General features: G+C 48.4%; 8 protein-coding genes across 8 annotated transcripts; 4 read left to right on the top strand and 4 right to left on the bottom strand.

Annotated features, from left to right (window-relative positions):
- Positions 1-298: 298 nt before the first annotated feature.
- On the bottom strand, positions 299-1,210 carry FSUBG_13291 (uncharacterized protein; the record flags this gene model as incomplete). The annotated part of the gene is made up of 2 exons (XM_036678167.1): positions 299-999; positions 1,123-1,210. 2 exons carry the CDS (start codon positions 1,208-1,210, stop codon positions 299-301), a joined length of 789 nt encoding a protein of 262 aa, XP_036531255.1.
- A 1,081-nt stretch (positions 1,211-2,291) lies between these two features.
- Positions 2,292-6,047, top strand: FSUBG_13290 (uncharacterized protein; the record flags this gene model as incomplete). Its single annotated transcript, XM_036678166.1, has 2 exons — positions 2,292-5,618; positions 5,961-6,047. 2 exons carry the CDS (start codon positions 2,292-2,294, stop codon positions 6,045-6,047), a joined length of 3,414 nt encoding a protein of 1,137 aa, XP_036531254.1.
- Positions 6,048-6,067: 20 nt separating this feature from the next.
- FSUBG_13289 (4-coumarate ligase) lies at positions 6,068-7,823 on the bottom strand (the record flags this gene model as incomplete). Its single annotated transcript, XM_036678164.1, has 2 exons — positions 6,068-7,528; positions 7,584-7,823. 2 exons carry the CDS (start codon positions 7,821-7,823, stop codon positions 6,068-6,070), a joined length of 1,701 nt encoding a protein of 566 aa, XP_036531253.1.
- Positions 7,824-8,712: 889 nt separating this feature from the next.
- FSUBG_13288 (Clavaminate synthase) lies at positions 8,713-9,845 on the top strand (the record flags this gene model as incomplete). Its single annotated transcript, XM_036678163.1, has 2 exons — positions 8,713-9,427; positions 9,487-9,845. 2 exons carry the CDS (start codon positions 8,713-8,715, stop codon positions 9,843-9,845), a joined length of 1,074 nt encoding a protein of 357 aa, XP_036531252.1.
- An 840-nt stretch (positions 9,846-10,685) lies between these two features.
- On the top strand, positions 10,686-12,051 carry FSUBG_13287 (DAHP synthetase; the record flags this gene model as incomplete). Its single annotated transcript, XM_036678162.1, has 2 exons — positions 10,686-10,703; positions 10,762-12,051. 2 exons carry the CDS (start codon positions 10,686-10,688, stop codon positions 12,049-12,051), a joined length of 1,308 nt encoding a protein of 435 aa, XP_036531251.1.
- A 384-nt stretch (positions 12,052-12,435) lies between these two features.
- On the bottom strand, positions 12,436-13,477 carry FSUBG_13286 (methyltransferase; the record flags this gene model as incomplete). The annotated part of the gene is made up of 3 exons (XM_036678161.1): positions 12,436-12,572; positions 12,629-13,198; positions 13,246-13,477. The coding sequence occupies 3 exons, from the start codon at positions 13,475-13,477 to the stop codon at positions 12,436-12,438; spliced, it is 939 nt and encodes a 312-aa protein (XP_036531250.1).
- Positions 13,478-14,641: 1,164 nt separating this feature from the next.
- On the top strand, positions 14,642-16,192 carry FSUBG_13285 (uncharacterized protein; the record flags this gene model as incomplete). The annotated part of the gene is made up of 1 exon (XM_036678160.1): positions 14,642-16,192. One exon carries the CDS (start codon positions 14,642-14,644, stop codon positions 16,190-16,192), a length of 1,551 nt encoding a protein of 516 aa, XP_036531249.1.
- A 384-nt stretch (positions 16,193-16,576) lies between these two features.
- Positions 16,577-18,796, bottom strand: FSUBG_13284 (uncharacterized protein; the record flags this gene model as incomplete). Its single annotated transcript, XM_036678159.1, has 4 exons — positions 16,577-17,017; positions 17,077-17,214; positions 17,269-18,498; positions 18,557-18,796. 4 exons carry the CDS (start codon positions 18,794-18,796, stop codon positions 16,577-16,579), a joined length of 2,049 nt encoding a protein of 682 aa, XP_036531248.1.
- Between the last annotated feature and the right edge of the window lie 376 nt (positions 18,797-19,172).

Raw genomic sequence — 19,172 nt, 5'->3', positions numbered from 1 at the left:
TAAGTTGGGTAAACCTAATGTTGGCTTGAGCATCGCTGAGATATGCTGCTGCATTATTATTGGTCGTTGAAGAATTGTTATATAATGGACCCCCGATAACTTGATATTCAGCATTGGAAATTTGCTGCTCATTATCGATGCTTAAAAACGCAAACTTGTTGTCGCTGCTTGGCCATGAGTTGGTTACTGCGGCCGGGTTTGTCTGGGAAAGCTGCCAAGATACTCCTCCCAGTACTTGAACACTCTCGACGTAGTTGTTGACCACTTCTGCATCCAGGCCGACACCTTGCACGTCATTCTAGATAAACGACACAAAGTTAGGTGCACCGACCAGCGCCACTCCAGGGGTTATTGCCGGATCGGTTATCAAGACAACGTCGACAAAAGCGTTAGCTGGCGAAGGCGGGAAGGGCCTCTGATTAATCATGAAGACAAACACAAGCGCACTGGCTCCAGGTAGGGCGGCATTAGGAAGAATCACAAAATCAACACTTGTAGGCGTGTAAGTCGGAGGTGTTTGCGTTGGCGTTGCACCGTTGTGGGTTATGGCATACCCAGTGCTTGGAGGCGTTGTGTAGACATCACCATGGTTGGTCTGGAGATAGGCGAGAGTTCCTTGAAGGATGAGATACCAGTCATACAAGTCGATACCAGGAGATGTAGATCCAGTCTGGAATGCTAGGGTTGTTAGGTCGAGGAGAACCTGAGATAGGTCGAAAACCTCGCCATAGTCGTCGTTCAAAGCAGCGAAACGGTCTTTGAGCCACTGGGGAATACCCTTCAAGTTGTCTATCTTGGCTATGGTGAGGTCAACCTGGTACGGAACAACCCATTGGGGACCGCCGCTTGCCACGGACTGCGTAAATGTTCGACCTAGTTGATTATTGTTGAAAGTGGCACCGTCCGCAAAGGTTATGTTGAAGGTCACTTGAGTTGCCGTACCAGATTGTGAGAGATCAACAATCCATGTGGGAGGACCAGAGGCTGTCGGCATTGGGGCTGCGAGGGTGCCAGAGAAAGATATGTTTGGGGCTGACTTATCTGCTGGCGGCAGAAATTTCCCCTTGGAGTCAACGTCAAAGGCTCACGAAATCTGAGTGCCCAGACCGTCGATATACTCACTTAGGCCTTGGTTGAGGTTCTCCTGGCTGACGGCAAATATCATGTCGATATCTGCCGGTGTAAAGTCGATTAGCTGAGTTGAACCCATAATGTTTCTCAATCGTGAGAAATAGTAAAAAATGTATTTGATCAGTCTTTGGCTTTATTTAATGCTTTGAGCTGACTCTGGAAAAATTATTTGCCTTGGTTTTAGGTTATTAATACCAAGTAGAAAGCTTAGGTCGCATCCCACGGACCTGCTATCGGTACTGTACAAAGTCTGCTTTCAACTATCATATACCTTGACCCATTCCGATGCAGTTGGAATCTCGTATGATTTAATCATGAACTGTCCCTACAAGGTTAGGAAGAAGCGCAGGTAGTTAGATAATTGGTTGCTCTTGTTTCCTGCACATCTGACACGGCAGCATGTGATTGGAATCTAGACGCGTCTGGATTAGCAATAACTTAAAATCAATCCATGTGAGAATGCGGAAATTATGAGTAACATCCTCTCACAAAGCTAAGTACACATGATAACATTCTGAAAGACAATTGGACAGCCCACCAGCCACATAACGAGTTGCACGGAACCGGCCACTTCTTTGCAAATGCTATTCGGTTCTGTTGAGCTGGGAACCTCTTATCACAGCTAATTCATGGTGGGTTTTTGATCCAAACAGGTTGCCCAGCTGCTCACCACCAATTTGCCCAGACTTGGGGGGGGGGGAATGTTTCCAGTCTAGCTTCTGTGCGTCACATTCCAAGACGCCTCCGAAGGATAGGGGATTCAGGGGGACAAAATACATCTGCTGTTGGCGTCTGCAAATGACACGGTAGCCAGCGTGCCAATGTCGGAGGTTTTCTGTTCCCAATCAGCCCCTCAGCACACGTATCAAATTCCACGGCACTGGTTTCCGCGGTCTTCTAAAGTCTAGAACACAGGTATCACATTCTTCTAATTGCTGATGAGGCCACTCAGTACCATACGGATGCAACTAACCTACTGCATGTGTCTATATAGATTTAGTATTTGATTTGTACTACAATTCAATAATTAAAAAAACACCTGTTAACACTATAGGGTATAATAAATTTCATTCTCAAGAACTGTTTTAATCGTCTCAGCTTTTTATATACCATTCTTCTCCATCTGTATCAAGGACAATCAACCCGAGTTCTTAACCAAGATGGCTTCGCCTACATATAATGTTGTTTCTTCATGCCTCCTGATGGAGAATCATATCTCAGCTGGAGTTCTCGATAGCGCCGAAGGATTTACCGCTTTCGCGACTCCAGCTGGCAACCTTGTGCTGCTTTCAATCGGCAGCGATGCCATCTTTCGCGCCTCGGTTGAGATAACTGGATCCCAGACTGGATGGACAGTGACCGACATAAGCACCTTGCTGGCGAATCAATACCCGGCTGGTACGACTTTGAGTGCTGGATACTTTGCCTCTTCCGAATCAGGACCAGACCGCCATATTTCCATCTTGCTCAGTGTCACAGCCAAAACAAATGGTAGTGGCAACAGTGTCGATGAGGTCTGGCTCCTCACAGGACCGTCAGCTACGGATGCCTCAGTGTGGTTACAAAACGGCTCCATCTCTTTTACCAAGCTGCCATATGATGCTATTCCCTCGCCGCCCATACATGGAATCACTGCCGCTACACTGAAAGTAACGGGATTGTACGCTGAAACAGGACTCTTGCCAACTGATCCGACACTTTCTCTCGCTACAGTCGCTGATCCAGACGCACCAGGCGAGTTGCGCTGTTTCTTACTAAGCCCAACTGCCAGCACGGGTGCAACAAAATGGAGCTACTATGCACAAGAGCAGGATGTTGGTGTTGGTGGACTGAGCATTGCCCCCGGACGAATTAGGTCAGATTTCTACTCATGGGGTCTGTACAAGATGTACCAGCTCGACGGCACGCCTTCTTTGACCTACCTTCCAACAGAAGGCACGTTTGGGCCCCCAGATGCGACTATATTCACAGTACCCAGTGGGGCATCTACTATAGCAACTCTCGTATATCAGCCACCAGGTGTCACTGCTTCCTACACAGATCTATTTGTTGCTGCTGATGGGTACATTGCCTATTTTCCCTATAACCAGGGTCCTCCGCACGAACCCATTCAACTCGTCATAAGTAGCTTGATAGTTGGAGTAACTCAACTTCATGCTGTCACTTGCGGCGATCAAGCTTTTATCTGGGGTCTCAATGGAGCTGGACAACTGTTCTACACGGCCGCTCCTTTAGCTGAGCGAGCCATGCCATCTGCATGGAAGAGCCCTTTACCATTGCTAGGCAACGTATCGGACATTACAGCCGTCACCAGCAGTTCCGACTACGCCATCGACTTGTTTGCAGTAGCCCCTCTGAGCTCTACCACTGCCACTAGCAATAGTGCCGTTGGCAACGGTCTTGTTCGCCTTAGTCGCAACGCCAGCACTGGTGCCTGGCTTAACAGTGTTCACCCAATGCCAACCACGATGGACTGTATTACAATCAAAACTTACACCACACATTGTCTCGTGGAAGATTCTAACAATATCCCGCAGCCGCTGGTGGCATTAACGGCTACTGCATCGGCGGATTGCTCACTCATCATCAATGGATCTGCGCAGCCGGTATTTGCTGGAGAGACCTTCGACATGATCACCGACTATAGCGGTTACGTCAACATAATTCATGCTGTTTCTAGCCTGGCTACACCAAGCTTCGTTTTGACGCTGGTAGGAGGTGAGACCTTCAACATCGACCCCAGCGGACAGGTGACTACGGCACTCAGCAACATCACGTCCTCCGATCTCGCCAATGCGACTTATGTTGATGCAAATGGCCAGACCCAGAATCTTGTTGCTGCTGGTACAAGCGCTGAGGCCGTCTCCGGAGTTACGCAGGGCCTCCAGACGATTTCCACACATTTGCCAAAGTTGCCGCGGGTAGCAGCCTTTAATGCCAGAGCAAAACAGGTTAAGCTTCAGTCTCAAGATAATGATGTGTTATCGGATCTCGGAGACATTGTTCAGTGGATCATTAACGTGGTTGACGACGTTGCAGAGATGGTTTTCGAGGTGGTAGGCGATGTGATCCATTTTGTCGTCACCATCGGCGAGTCAGTCATCAAAGCCGTCATCAAAACTGTAGAAGATGCCCTGAACGCTATTACTGCACTGTTCAAGTGGATAGGGGCTGAAGTCGAGGCCGTTTTCAGATGGCTGGCCTTTGTGTTCAATTGGTCGGACTTTGTCACCGTCAAAAATCTGCTAAAGGATATAGTCAACCAGGCAATTACCTCCTTTATTAGCATTGAGAATCAGGTCAAGGTTGCTGGAGATGATTGGTTTTCGAAAGTGAAGGCAGATATAATCCCAAACCTGACTAGCACCAAAATGGCAAAACCAGGTGATGTGTCTGTACAAGAGGCATGGTCTAGCCATCAACCACCTCCGCCCCCTATTGGGCCGCACCAGGTCGATTTGCGCAGCGATCCTCGAGTTGGGTGGTTGAAGAGTCGGATGGAAGCGGACCCGACAACTACGACACATGCCACGAAAAGCAATAATATGACAAACATCGACCCTGTACTTGAAGCTTTGAATACTTTAATGCAGGACGTGGGGAAGGCTTTCGTCACAGTATTCAGCGATATCCAGAATCTACTCGACGGAAAGGTGTCAGCCTTGGGATTCTTCGACGCTATACTTGAGGCAGCAGAATTGCTAGGCCTTGACGCACTCCAGGCTGTATTTGATTCCTTCATGTCGATCATGGGTACGGTCGTTTCTCTCATACAGGAGGGACTCAACATGCATCTCGAGATACCAATCGTGTCGCCGCTTTATCGTCTCGCTACCGGCAATGACTTGACTTTATTGGACCTCGCTTGCTTTCTTGGTGGCATAGCCATCAACGTCATCTATAAGATAGCATATGATCAGAGTCCAGTTGAAGTAATGCCACAAGTCATGTCTCCAGCAACTGTGGCTCAAGATATCACCACTATGCTCAGCCCAACAGCATCTTCAGCACTCGTGGTTGATGGCGTTGACGATACACTAGGAGCCAAAAATGCAATAGCGGGCATTCTGTTCATTCTCGAAGGCTTAACACTACCTATCAATACCTACTACCGATTCAAGAAGAAGTATGGGCCTGCAAACGTATTTTACAGCGTCTGTATGGTTACAAGGACGCTACGCGTGCTTCTCAACTATAGCATAGCAAAGGAGAGGGGATTATATCGCGATTGGCGCGTATGGGAGTCTGCTTTCACCATATTGTGGACCACGATTCTGCTTCTGGTGCTAGGATTGTCCTACGAGAATCCTGACGCTGACTTGATATGGTTTGGTGACGGGTTTACCTCAATGATTGTGGGCATTTGGCAGGATATCGCCTTCGGTCAACGTAAGATGAAATGCTACCTGAGTGTGGCTTGCGATTCATTTTGCAACGAGCTCAAGATGGTGGACGTAATTACTGTGGTACTTAAGATGCCTTATCAGGTAGGTTTATGCTCAGCCTTATGTCTTATATCAAGTATTATCGGGGGTGTAGGTCAGATAGCAGGTTCTTAGGATATTAATAGACCTGGTAGGAACGGCGTGCTTTTATTAACCCTAAGCGGGGGTCAAGAGACATTAACCTATACGTACACTGCAGGACAAGGTCTTAGTAGTAAGACGTGCTGCATAGGTGCCTATGCGCCTAAGTTCTAAATCAGACTCTGCAGGCTAATACAGTTTTTACCTCTGTCTAATTAACTTTATATCTTTAGCATTAAGTAAACAGTATACTTACTAATTATTAACTTATCTATTAAGATTCAGACTGGGAAACGTTCATAGGCTAAGTTTGCCCTCGGGACTGACTTTGCTAGTATCTTCAATGGTGATCTTTATTTTAACATAATTCGCATCATGAGAGCTATTTGAATTATTAGACTTGACCAGTTTTAAGCTGTAGCATCAATCCACCGTGCAAAGCTATCCGAAGATGGCCCAACATGTACCAGCTCTTTTAACCTTCTCTTATTAATCTTGTAGCCAACGTAAGGATACTTCTCCACGAAGAATGCACCACCTGAGAGCCTCTTGAATTTTCCCAGCTTTGTCTCAACATATCCCTCCAGCTCTTTAGCCAAGTTGTCCAAGGCCGAAGACCTTTCCACGTTCTTTAAATCGTGGCTTGGTGTCGCGTCTGGCTGCAGCACAACAAATGCCGTAGGATGCTCCTGTTGAGTCTCTTGGTCACGGATACCTACTACAACGGCTGTTGCTACGGCGGGGTGGTCGAAGAGAACAGCCTCAAATTCAGCAGCTGAGGCGTGGGTACCGTAGCCATCACCGACGCGGAGCAGCTCTTTCAATCGGTCAACGATAAAGACATTAGAGTTCTCGTCAACGTAGCCGACGTCACCAGAGTGGAACCAGCCGTCAGCGTCAAAATCCTTATTGGCCTCGTCATTGTCCTTGTACCCAGCAAAGCGAGCAAGTGTATTCTTCACGAGGATCTCTCCTTGTTCGTTGTGGCCTAGATCCTTGCCGGTCTCAATATCGAGGACCCTGGCCTCGAAACCATGGACGAGAGTACCACTTGATCCAGGTACAGAGGAGGCTTCATCGACCTGGAGGGTGATAAGAAGAGTTTCTGTCGTTCCCCATTCTAGAGTCAGGCGAACGCCATTGAACTTGTCTTGAACGGCATCTCGAATCTTTGTATGAACAGGAGCTCCAGCAGATAGAAGCCATTTGATGCTCTTGTAAGTGACCCCAACCTTTTCTGACTTTGCGATCTGGGCTGCGAGAGGCGGGGTAACGAAAAGGAAGGTGATGGCATATTTATCAATGAGATGAAAGGTAGATTGGTCGAAAGGCTGAGTAAGAATTATAACAGGAATACCAAGGAGAATATTCAGGCCAAGGTTGAGCTTTGCATTGATTCCATAGGCGAAGGGCAGAGAGGACAGCCAAACGTCTTTCTCGGGATCTGTGTCGGAGGGTACGGTCAGGCGGGTTGTGAGGAGATTCGCAGCCCAGTGGGCATGAGTTGTGAGGAATGACTTGACGTTGCCCGATGATCCACTGGTACGGTAAATGAAAGCATAGTGCTTCTCAGATTCCTCATGGGTGGAAAGTCTGAACCCAGTGAAGAGCTCATTTTCCTTGCTAAGTAGGTCCTCAACATTGCTGATTCCCTGGGAAGAATCATCGAGGCTGATCAGTGGAATACTATTGAACGCCTCAGCTGCCGGCTTTGTGATAGATGACAGGGTTGAGTCCGTTATGATCAACTTGGCGTCAGCTTGTTCGAGTCTGGGAATAATTGCCAGAGCATCAAGTCCTTGCTGAACAGGGATTGGGGAGATTGTAGCTCCAGCTGCCAGCGCTGCAAAAAATGCAATAGGATAGTTAATCTGTCAGATGTTAGTTAAATCAGTCATATAAATCGTAAGGGCAAGGATAGCTCACAGAGTTAGTGGCTAAAAATGCAATTACATTATTAGGCTTGATTCCGTATTTCTTGGCAAGGATGCTAGCCAGGCGCAAGCTCTTGTTTTCAAGTTCTTCCAAAGTTAAAGTCTCACCGGTATTATGGACCCGGTATAAGACTTTGTCTTTGGAATACTTCTCTCGAGCAGTGTTGAAGATGAAGTTGAACACGTCCGTAGAGGGCGGGTCAACCTTGGGGAATTTCGACTCAAAGACCATTTTGATGAACTACAGATGGTGGCTTGAATAAAGATGTGAAAACCGTCTAATTGATCTCAAATCAAGGAATTAAGTATTGAAGGTGCTTTGGCCTTCTACATGAGTCTTGGTCTCTGGCTTCAGAGGTATGTAGCCCCTCCATTTCCGCAATTTCGTCTTCCTGGGAGAAAAGCACACCAACAGAATTGCATACCGTCCGTTCACTTACCGTAATTCAACATGTAACTGAAATTTACGCAATCGCCATATCAACTTCCTATTATCGTATTTTTCCAGCTCGCTCCGAGCCCCGTAAGAGCTAATGCATATCACTCACCACTTCGAAACGGCTCGTGAAGATCAATTAGCCTTTGGTCGGGTTAGCGTAAACCATGACGTGGCGACCCGAGCTTCACGTAAGCAGGTCGCGTACATAATTCCGCGTCTACGCGACATTGGGGTCCTCGATGACGCGACGACTTGGCGCAGTCTTAGTCGGACTTGCATGGATATACGGGTTATATGCATAAGCCCAGTCAAGGGTTCATAGCTACTTCGCCGTGACAATTGTAATGTCGTCCACGGTTCAGGGTATGCTGACAGGGTTACCAGCTCCGATGCGGCCCGGATTGTCTCTACCACTTAGGCAGACATGGCTTGTGCATGACGGAAGCACACACGACTTTCTAATTGAATCGGCAGATACTTGCAGGAGGCTCTTTAGTTCATGAGGGTGATTGAGCGTGCGTTTCGAGACATTGTTCTGGTGTGAATCCATAAATCAATCACAGGTCCAAAATTGAGGTCTTCAGCTAGGCCTAACAGATACATTAGTGCTGTGAGCTGAAACTACCAAGCTCTTACAAAACTTTTCCAGAGCAACTTCCTTTTCGTTAAACATCCTCTAATGATGGCGTCCAAAGAAACTACCAGTCTCCCGGTCATTGACTTTGCCAAGATCATTGGGCCTTCCATTTCTAGGTCCCCGGAGGTCCTAGAAGACAGCATCAAAGAGAAGCAAAAACTCTTCGACGCCTTTGTCAATATTGGATTCGTGTACCTAGCAAACCACTCCATCCCTGACTTTGCTCGGGAAAATCTCTTCTCTCACGCAAAGAAGTTCTTCGCTCTACCTGTATCAGAAAAGGCAAAGGTCGAGACGGGAGAGTCGAAGGGCTTCCATGGATGGTTTTCTCCTGCTCGAACTTCGGGAGATTCTCGCCATTCTGATCTCAAAGAGGCTTTTGATGTTGGGAAGGAGAACGACCCAACAAGGCCGAATCAGTGGCCTGAGAACTGGCCCGAGTTCCGCGACGACATGAACTTCTTCTTTGAGAAATGTCATGAGGTTCATCTTGTTCTGCTTCGTGTCCTGGCAGAGCAGGTCGGTGTGGACGGGGACTTCTTTGAGCCTCATGTAGGCGAAAAAGACCATTTCTTTCGCGTCATTTACTACCCTGAGACGACTCGAGATGCCTTCAAAGAAAGGTCGAGGGCATCGGCACATACAGACTATGGTACCCTTACCTTGCTCTTCAACGATGAGAGTGGGGGACTGCAAGTGCGCCGAGTGGACGGGAAGTACATCGATGCCCCGCCGATTCCCGGATGCGCCATCATCAACGGTAAGCTATCAAGAGCCGAGATACCTTTATGCAAGATAGAAGTGACTAACCAAGAATAGTTGGGGATCTGCTGTCCCGCTGGTTCAACGACATCCTCATTTCTACCGAGCACCGCGTTGTGGAGCCGGTTCCCAAGCCTGATGCCGACGGAAACATTCCTGAGATTATCCCGGCACGCTACTCCATTGCTTGGTTCGGTCATCCTAATCGAGAGGCGCTAGTTGAACCGATCAAGGCTTGCTGCACTGCCTCGAACCCCCAGAAGTATGGCGCTGTTTACGCTGGAAAGCACGTGGTGGAGAAATTGGCGTATCTACATAAAAACGGCCAAAACACCACGACTTGGACTGATGATATGCAGCGCGAGACGTCTGAGGCTGTAGCCAATGCTCCGCTGCTGCAAGCAGGTAGTGCATGATTTTCAAGTAGATATTTTAAATAGTCGTTCTTTATTTAAATGCTTTAATTCTATCTCTAAGTATTACAAGATGAAACAGTTAAGTTTTGATGTCGTCTCACTCTCCGGTGTTTCGTCTATGAGCTCTTGATGTGTAGATCTACATTGATCCTTTCGGACAAACCTCAAAATTGACATATTTCATATGAAACGAAAGGCAGTTTCCCTAATGCAAGCCCCCCGCCATCTAGCTCATCATGTCGCCTCCATACAAGCCCTCTCAACTGTGACGAAGTTTGGTGACTCGACGTGCATATGCAACCACGTTTCTGGCCAAGTGCCATGGTCAACTATGTCCGAGCATGGCCTCCCTAATGATTCGGTGTACCAAATGAACGCAGTTCCAACTCCGACATGCAGAAAGTTGCCTTCAGGCCTTGCATTAGCGGATCGGGCCCTCTAACATGATCTGTTGGCCACGACAGCATCGTTCACCAACCCCCCACGCCTTACGAGGCACGTTTTGGTCAGCATCGGAATGCAACTGGGACAAGCTGGAACACAACAATCAGAGGCGAAATCACGCAAAATTGTAGATGAGTGGCTCGCTTTTGTCCGCTGCTATTGACCAAGGCCCAAGTCAAGTGTCTGCCAGGAAGGACTTCAGTCGATTACATCTAGAATGAGACGCCTTTATCTATTTCTTCGTGTTAAATATCGAGATCACAGATATCTCCACAAGTCACATTTATCGCCAAAATACATTGCAATCGGAACTCATAAATCTTTTGAAGTGATACATTGATAAACAACCATCGAAACAAGTGGCAGCCACTACGGGATATGTTGCATACACCCACGATGCATGTTGAGACACCGGTAAAGTCTTTATCCAGCAAATTTCCTACATGTTCCAATACTGATATATTCTTATTAGACATATAACTTCCGACTTCCTGTCGGTTACCGGAACCGAAAGGCTGCGGCTCCAGCGGTAGTCAAGGAAATCACCACGAATGGCAATGAGGCCATCCACTGGACGCCAGACTCATGGAGCTCAAAGTATGCTGCTCAAGCGGTGGAGTACAATGATACAAATGTTCTGGAGAACGTATGTGCATCACTGAAGCAGCTCCCTCCTCTTGTCAGTCGCTTGGAGATAGAGCAGGCCCGGGTTCGCTTCTACCACGTTGCTCTGGGCCGTGGCTTCATCATCCAAGGAGGTGACTGTGCAGAGAGCTTCCACGACATACAGCACGATATCATCCATCGCAAGGTTGACTTGCTCCATCAACAGAGTCAGATACTCGAAGATGCTATAGGTAAACCTGTCATACCACTCGGGCGTATTGCAGGACAATACGCCAAGCCAAGGTCAAACCCTCTCGAAATTCTCCCAAGCGGGGAGAAGGTGCACGCATTCAGAGGCCACATCATAAACTCAGAGGGACTAGAAGATAGAGAACCAGATCCCAAGCGACTCATGCTGGGCTATTTCTATGCTGCGGCGACGCAGAACAGCATCCGTCATGTGACTGGGCTAGCGAATTCAGTGCCCGGGAAGACATTCAGCAAGTGCCATCTTTACACATCGCATGAGGCACTCCATCTTCCCTACGAATCTGCTCTCACTCATGAGTCTTACAACCTCTCGGCAACATCGATCTGGCTGGGCGAGAGAACTCGTCAACTGGATGGCGCTCATGTCGAGTACGCTCGTGGACTAAGAAACCCTATCGGAGTCAAGATCGGTCCAAGAGCCACAGCAGAAGATGTCATTGCTCTCCTTGACACTCTGGCTCCCGATACATCACAGTACGGCAAGGTCACCATCATAACTCGCATGGGACATGACAAGGTGAAGCAGGTGCTTCCCACCATCATCAGAGCAGTGCAACTTAGCGGTCATCTGCCTATTTGGACGTGTGACCCTTGCCATGGTAACACGTTTACGACATCAGAAGGAATCAAGACCAGAAGGGTTGATGACCTCTTGGCCGAGCTTGAGGAGACATATGCTGTTCATCGGAGCCTTGAAAGTCATTTGGGGGGTATCCACCTGGAACAGACGGGAGACGATGTCACAGAATGCTTAGGTGGTTCATCCTGTGAGACCGAGGGAGATTTAAAGGCATGCTACGAGTCGTTGTGTGACCCTAGGTTATCTGGTGAGCAGGCGCTGAATCTGGTGCAACGCTTCGCTGAGTTTGTGAAGAACTTCAATTGAATAGTTAGGATCAGATACTTCTTACTTATGTAACGTTAGCCGCAAATTGAACCTGCATTCTGAGGCCACCAGCACCTTTCATATATGGCATTATTTACGTAAAGGCTATATGCTGTAACTAGCAGGTTTCTAAGCATTATACAGATCAAAGATCAATGGTAACATTGACCACGACATTTTATGAGTTTCAAGTGTTTATATGCCGAATTCTTGACTATTAATAACACTGGTTCTGGGCATGACATTGGAACAGACCGTCTACATATGGCTCACTGTATAACATTAAGTCAGTTCGTGTTATTTTTATAAGCATCGTAGCAAGGCGTCCCATATTAAATAACGAAATAAAGAGTTATAAATCTATATAGATACAACTCTTTTCTCTCATAAAGCCAAGGGCTTTCGTCCATAGACGTAGTTAAGCTTGGGCTGATAGCCATAAGTCTTGATCTCGACCTCTAAAGCATCAAGGAACTCGTGGAACTCTTTCGAATTCACCGCAACTCCGGGAATTCCAGCCTCTGGAATGCAAATTTTAATTAGTACCGCGTCTCTTGTTGTTATATGTTCGACTTACCAGGGATCTTCTCATCCAGTGTCCTGAAGCATTCGACCCAGAGCTCAGCCGACACGTTCCTCTGATCCTTGGATCTTGCGAGGGCGCCATAGCCGTGATCAAATTGCACCTTGCGAATATCCTCCAAGCCAGCGTCGCGAAGGAGCCCTTCAAGCTTGTAGGCAATATGGATGTCCATACCAAAGCTGGCGGTAGACCATTCCTGCAGGGCAGCTTGCTTCCTAAGCTGAGGCCGTGTCTTCTCGTCTGCCAGATTATTGGGATCAATCCATTCAGCCTCAACAAGCTGTATATAACCACCAGGCTTGAGAGATGAAACGAGATTTGAGATGACGCGAGGCCACTCGGCAGACTGGATACCCCAGATAAGCAGCCTCTGGTTGATCACGTCGAATTTGGAGGTCCATTCCCACGACTGTGGAAAGGGAGTTCTGACATCATGGCTCCGAAGCGTTACCTTGTGAGGTGCAATCTCATCTGGTGCAGGGAAGAGATCAGATCCAATGTCGACTCCATAAAGCTCCAGATCGTGCGATGGGAGCTGGCGAGGCAGATCACGTAGCCAGAAGCCTAGGAACGTCAATATCAGGAATTCGCTAAGAGCAACAGGGACTTACCATCAGCGGCACCGGAGTCAAGCACGCTCAAGGACTCCTTGTCATCTATGGTTGGTACGACGAGCAACTGGCCTCCCGTGGTAGTATTCATAAAGAGGTGTTGACGGTGCAGCCTCTCAATCTCTTGGGCATGATGCGGTAGCATATAGCTCCCTTCTGTACCTGAGAATGGCGCAAGGGGCGTAGAAGCCGTCACTGAGCCAGCAACGGCACTCAAAGTTGCAGTAGACATTTCAGCAGATTGGTGTTGGTTTGTGTCAAAGTACAGAGCTGACAGTGGCCAGTTTGTCTATCTGCCAGATACTAGTAGGGGTTATTACTGTAGGAGTGACATCGTGACATGTATTTAATGGAAATTGACGTGATATTGGATTTGCCTACTAATTCAGCATGATTATGGTGAAATATCGCAATCGGAACTAACTATCACCCTGATTGAGCTGTCGACTGCATCTGGCAATATTCACAATCACCATAATCAATGTCCAATTGCGACACAGATACACCTTCGCAATCCCTCCCATGAGTTACTGTGCAGTAAATTCTGCATTGGATCTACTGAATGTACCAGAAGTGATTCACCTGCCTTTCTATCTCTGCATAACCCCACCATGCCATACAACTCCGATGCCGTCGGAGTTGAGCAACCTTGAACTGCCATGAATCTCCGACGCTAAGCCCACAATTGCGTATCACGCCCCTTCGATTGCGCCAGACATCCCATTGGTGACAATTAATACCATTTTGGCAAAGCTCTTGATCGCGCTTTCACTAACCTCTCTCACCCACGATGCCTAACCTGTTTTCTCTTAGTCTGGAATTGGCACAAGACCAACTGCTTCAGCATCAGCGAAAACACGCCAAATTTGATTCAGCCCAGACAAGACTACCTGGGATTAAGAAAGAAAGCGCTGGGAGCAGCAGTCATCTCAACCAACAGCAAGATTAAGGGGCGTAACGAGGACCAACATCTGGTCAGGGCCATCGGACATCGACAGACGATACGCCCCGAGGACCCGTTGTGTTAAGCCTCGCATGGGCATGTTTTAATGCCAGCGATTAATCTCCTTTCCCGTTGCGTTATTCATCAATCATCTTGGCCATTCCTTTCTATAGCCTTTCGTGCACGCGCCCGATTCCCCAGAACAATATTCAGAAAAAAAGAGTAAGGAAAACAATTGTTTACCTTGCAAAAGTCGGTCTGGATATCCAGCATCGGGACAATATTTACGCTTCAGACAAAGTCACATTGCATCCGCAACCGACCGAGCTGTCGGTACAGTCCATCATTCGGTCCTCTATCATAGCCCTGCCCCTCCTCCTCGCCTACTCTTTTCCCCCTCGAAAACTCTGTCCAACCTTGATTCTCTCCAACCACATCCTTCTGGCGCGTACAATGGTCTCCGCTATCACTCCTCCCCCTTCCTCCGCACCGCTCTACCGACTCGCCAATCTTGCAAATCTCACCCTGGGTTATACTGTCTACCCTTCGTGGACTCAGAAAGACGGACTTGTTGCCATGACATCTCCCCCATCTCCTCCCTACAACGACGACTCTTCGAAAGCTGAGCGCTACCCTCTCATCATAAACAATGCGCTCTACACTCCATCCGGAGTTTATAGTGTCCGACAGCTGGTTGCTACCGCCTCGCCCCTTCTCGATATCATCATATCCCGCCTTGGTCCAGATGGACCGAACGATGTCCCTGCTCGCACTGTCCTCGTCAATGGTCTGGCAGCTTCTCTTGCCACTACGGGTAGAGAATCTACACTACCACTGGTCCACTCGTCTCAGGACACTGCGCGGCGAGAGATTGTGATCCAAGCAAACAAGATCGCAAAGACACTTGTTGGATACGTCCACGATAGCATCGACCCTACCAACGCCAATCCCAAGATACGACTCCGAAGTCCCTGTGAGGGACATCTCTGGACTCCAGCTGTTGCAAGCCTTCTACTGGGACCTCGGAGCGACTCGCAGCTAATGGAGCTCTATAACGAGTGGCTTCACCGAATGATTCTTCTTCGTGACAGTTTGATACCCTTTGAGAACTATGACAAGGTGCCTTTCGTTATTCCTCGAGACTCAAACCGAGGTATTCGCGATCTGGAAGAGCCTCGGAAGCTTTTCCTTGTGCACTGTCTGACAGGTACAATCCAGCATGTCGCCATTGTTGATCTAGCCAAAATCTTCACAGCGCGACATCTTCCCCGAGGTGGTTACGGCTTTCAGTACTCTCAAGGCCTTGTTTTGCCAGCTTTCTTATCCGGATCTACTTCCCTGCACCTACTACGTTATCATCCAGCCCATGTCCATGATTCGGAGAGCGAGGTCTTATTTGACTACGAGCACAAGGAGTACATTGATGCTCCAAGAACAGAGCTTGCAGCAAGTGAAGCCGTCTCTGGGGATGGAAGCTGGAACCTACCTTCTCTGTTGGGGGTAGACACCCGGGTCACTGAGTCTTCTCTGGCCATTGACGCCGGGAAGGACGCTCTTCGACGCATTGTCAAACTTCGCCTGACGCTGTACTCTGGCAAGTCCGTGTCCGTTGACCTTGGCCAAATCGCCCGTGGTCGACGTTACGCGTATGAGGTCAAAGCAGACAAGGGCTCTACAAATGAAACATCGTCACCCATCCTTAGTGCCCTGACGGCACAAGGCGCCAACGGCACACATAAGACAATTGTCCACGATGCGGCAGACATTCTCTCGCGACCTGGACTTGTTATCTCACCGCGAGTAAAGGACGGTCATGGAAACACCATCCACATCATTCCTACCTCAGACCCTATTCTCAAGTTAGCGCTCCTGGGAAAGTTCTATCCTGAGAATGTAATTCTATCAAAAGAAAAGGACAATATCGATGCTCTTAGTAAGGCTGGTAAGGGATTTGCGGAGCGCCTGGTAATCTTGGACCGGATGAATGAGAAGGCTATAAGCTAAGAGGTAGCTTTAAAGGCCAGTGCAGTTCGCCGATGAATGCCGGAAGGAAGTATCAGATGCATTGCTCAATTTCTATATATATATATGCACTTGCATAAGATTCAACGATCTATGCATAACATGATATGTTAACTATATCTCAATTATTTATTTCAAGCGTAAAGTGCCACTCATTCAATTGAGAGTGTTAATATCACAGCATAGGTCTATTAGCATCTTCATTTTTGCCGCAGAACATAATTACCAAGCACTGTTACACACCAGTTTGTTGTTCAATGTTCAAGGAGAGAACCTTAATATGACATGACCAGAAATTTTATGTATTGCAAATACACAAAGAGATGCCCTTGAGTTCACCTACTTCGACGAAAAGTCCTGACACTATTACTGTACATCTGCTGTAGCAATGACTAGCTTTGTGAAGTCGTCAATCATATCGAACTGGAGCCGGCTAACATGAGTGCCTCGATCCCCAGATCTTCCAATGCTCTTAATCTGATCAACAGCCTGACGTACAGTGACCTTTGTCCGTGTAAAATCATCAGCAGGAAGTTGAGACTTGGCGAGAGTCCATTCCTCTGCCGATGAGGCTTTCCAAATAGCCTCAGGTGCCGGGAGGGTCAAGTTATGAATCAGATCGTTGTCTAGAGGCTCAAAGTAGTTTGGATCCTGCTTCTGAACACGACAGGAAAGAGTATTTATGGCATTGACAAGGAAAACGGTTCTTCGTATTGTCTCATCCATGAGCCATTTACGCCAGTTGCTCTCTTCGCCGTCCTCGGCTGTTGAGGTTTGCAGATATTGTTTGGCGAGACGCCTGGTCATCTGCCATGCACTTTTAGCTCATGCTTTTTGTCAAAGTCAAACAGATGGGATATTCTTACCTTGAGGAAGAACATCTGCTGCGACTCGGCTGCGCACGTCTGTTCCGGATTTACGCTCACAAAGAACCCCAGGATCTGATAGATACACATAGCGTGGACCACCGCAAGCATGTCCGCATCAGAACCGGGGAGTTGATGCTGCACACTGTTAGTGAGATTCGACGACTATTTCGTAATTGGCAGTTCACTTACAAATCCTTTGACAAGCTTATTGGTCTCCTCATTTATGAGCGAGTAAACAAATGTCTCGCTGACAGGGACAGATGCGTAGAACGCCCCGACACAACAGAATGCCTTTGCTAGTGGCTCTGCAACATCCCCAGCAGAACATCGGTACAGCTTATGATGTACGAAGGGGGGGTATACTCCGGGCTTTAGCATGACACTAGGGTAGTTGCTGACCATTTTGATCAGATCATCATCTTTGTGGAGTCTGTGAAAAGGACACGACGGCAGGTTTGGACTGATACCATATGGAAGACGCGGTGCGACCGTATTTGGCAACTCCGTACCACGCGCAGCTTTGACAGCACCATGCAGAGTTCCGCCCCGTTCGGTATCGGCCTCAGTATCAAGTGGAGAGTTTTGATTACTATGGTGATTGGCAATGGATGTTGTTCTCGGGTAGTGACCATCAGATGAGGCTGGAGTATTTAGCATAGTTGAAAATCCGCCCGGTTGAGATGCCTGACCCGGAGTGATCCGATTCTGAGTCAAGATCCCAAGTGAGCCCAGGAGATCAAAGTTGAGATCCTCAGAAGCTCCCGTAAAGCCGCTTCCCTGCAAAGGGTCTTTGAGCTCTGGCGATATAGGCAATTCAGGGGACAGAAATGCATTCTGTGAGAACCAAGGGATTTCTTGCTGCCATCGGGACGCAGCCTCTGTCTCATTGGTCAAGTTAAATAACGAAATGCTGTCCCTCTCAAGCTGGCTCGGACTTGGCGTAGGATCTCCAAAGCCAACGTTTGGTCTGTTTGTCTGCGTATTCGCCTGCCACCCATTTAAAGTGATACCATGAGGCGTATGTGCAGGTAATGGCTGTTGTTGGAGAGCTGCAAGCGGCAGGCCGTTGGAGGTGGCAGAGGTGCGGCTTTGGTCCCCCGCGTTATGCATGACAGCCTCAAGCTCAAGATCTGATTGACGGCGAGCAGAGTAACTTGACAGCGATGAGCTATTTCCGATAACGGTATTATCATAGGGCTGCCCCGAAACGGTGCGAGCGTGGTGCCCCGGTTGGGATGCCTCGATCTGCTGAGACGTGTCGTTGGGATTGTTGGCCGAGACGTATCGGCACGTCTTGTTCCTGTTGATGCAGCGTGAACATGACGGCGTACCCAGATCGCAGCTCAATTTCGAGGATGCGCAGGCTGTGCAAGACTTCTGCTTGGATAGCTTCTGTCGTTGGGAGGATTGAATACAGCGCTGTTGGTGCTTGTACCGATATTCCTCTTCAGAAACGAAGAAAGATTAATTAGCCTACCAAGGAACTAGGGAAAGAATGCGGTAGAGTAGAGCCAGGAGTGCGACTGTTGGCGGTACAGGCACGAACCGTCATCTTCTCAAAGGGATTGACCATAACAAGGCACGACAGGGCGTAGTACTCACTCTGAGCAAACTCCTTGGGACAGTTGGAGCACCGCCAGGGGCCCTGCTTGGAGGCGTCTCTGGCCCGGCGAGAGGTAGCCTCAGAGCGACTCGGCGAAAACAGAACCGGCTGCATCTCTCACTTCCTCCGAGGCGATGGTAAGAGGGAACGGGCTTGGACAGAAGACAGCAGAGGACGTCTACATAGCTCCGAGAGGGACGGGAGGGTTAAGCACGGCATGCCCTTCCGATTAAGTTAGCGCGTTATAGCGTGATTACAGGGGTCTGCAACTAGCCAAACAGTCCTACCGCGCTTTGTCGTATCGGGAAATGCGTATCTGTGGTCTGTAGCCGGGAGTGGGGGCATACCTACCCTACGCCTTTTCAAACACAACTCCTGCATGGAGACTCCTGTCAGGCTGCTTCACTCCGTACCCGAAAGTGAGGGATTGGTAATGTCAGCCGCATGCCTACAGATAGACTAGCCAAAATCGCTTCTGTTATCACCGTTC

This window comes from Fusarium subglutinans, assembly GCF_013396075.1.
Source record: "Fusarium subglutinans strain NRRL 66333 chromosome Unknown NRRL66333_c0000324, whole genome shotgun sequence".
Taxonomy (NCBI): domain Eukaryota; kingdom Fungi; phylum Ascomycota; class Sordariomycetes; order Hypocreales; family Nectriaceae; genus Fusarium; species Fusarium subglutinans.
Note: the sequence above shows the minus strand (reverse complement) of the source record. Positions and strands in the feature narration are given on the sequence as shown.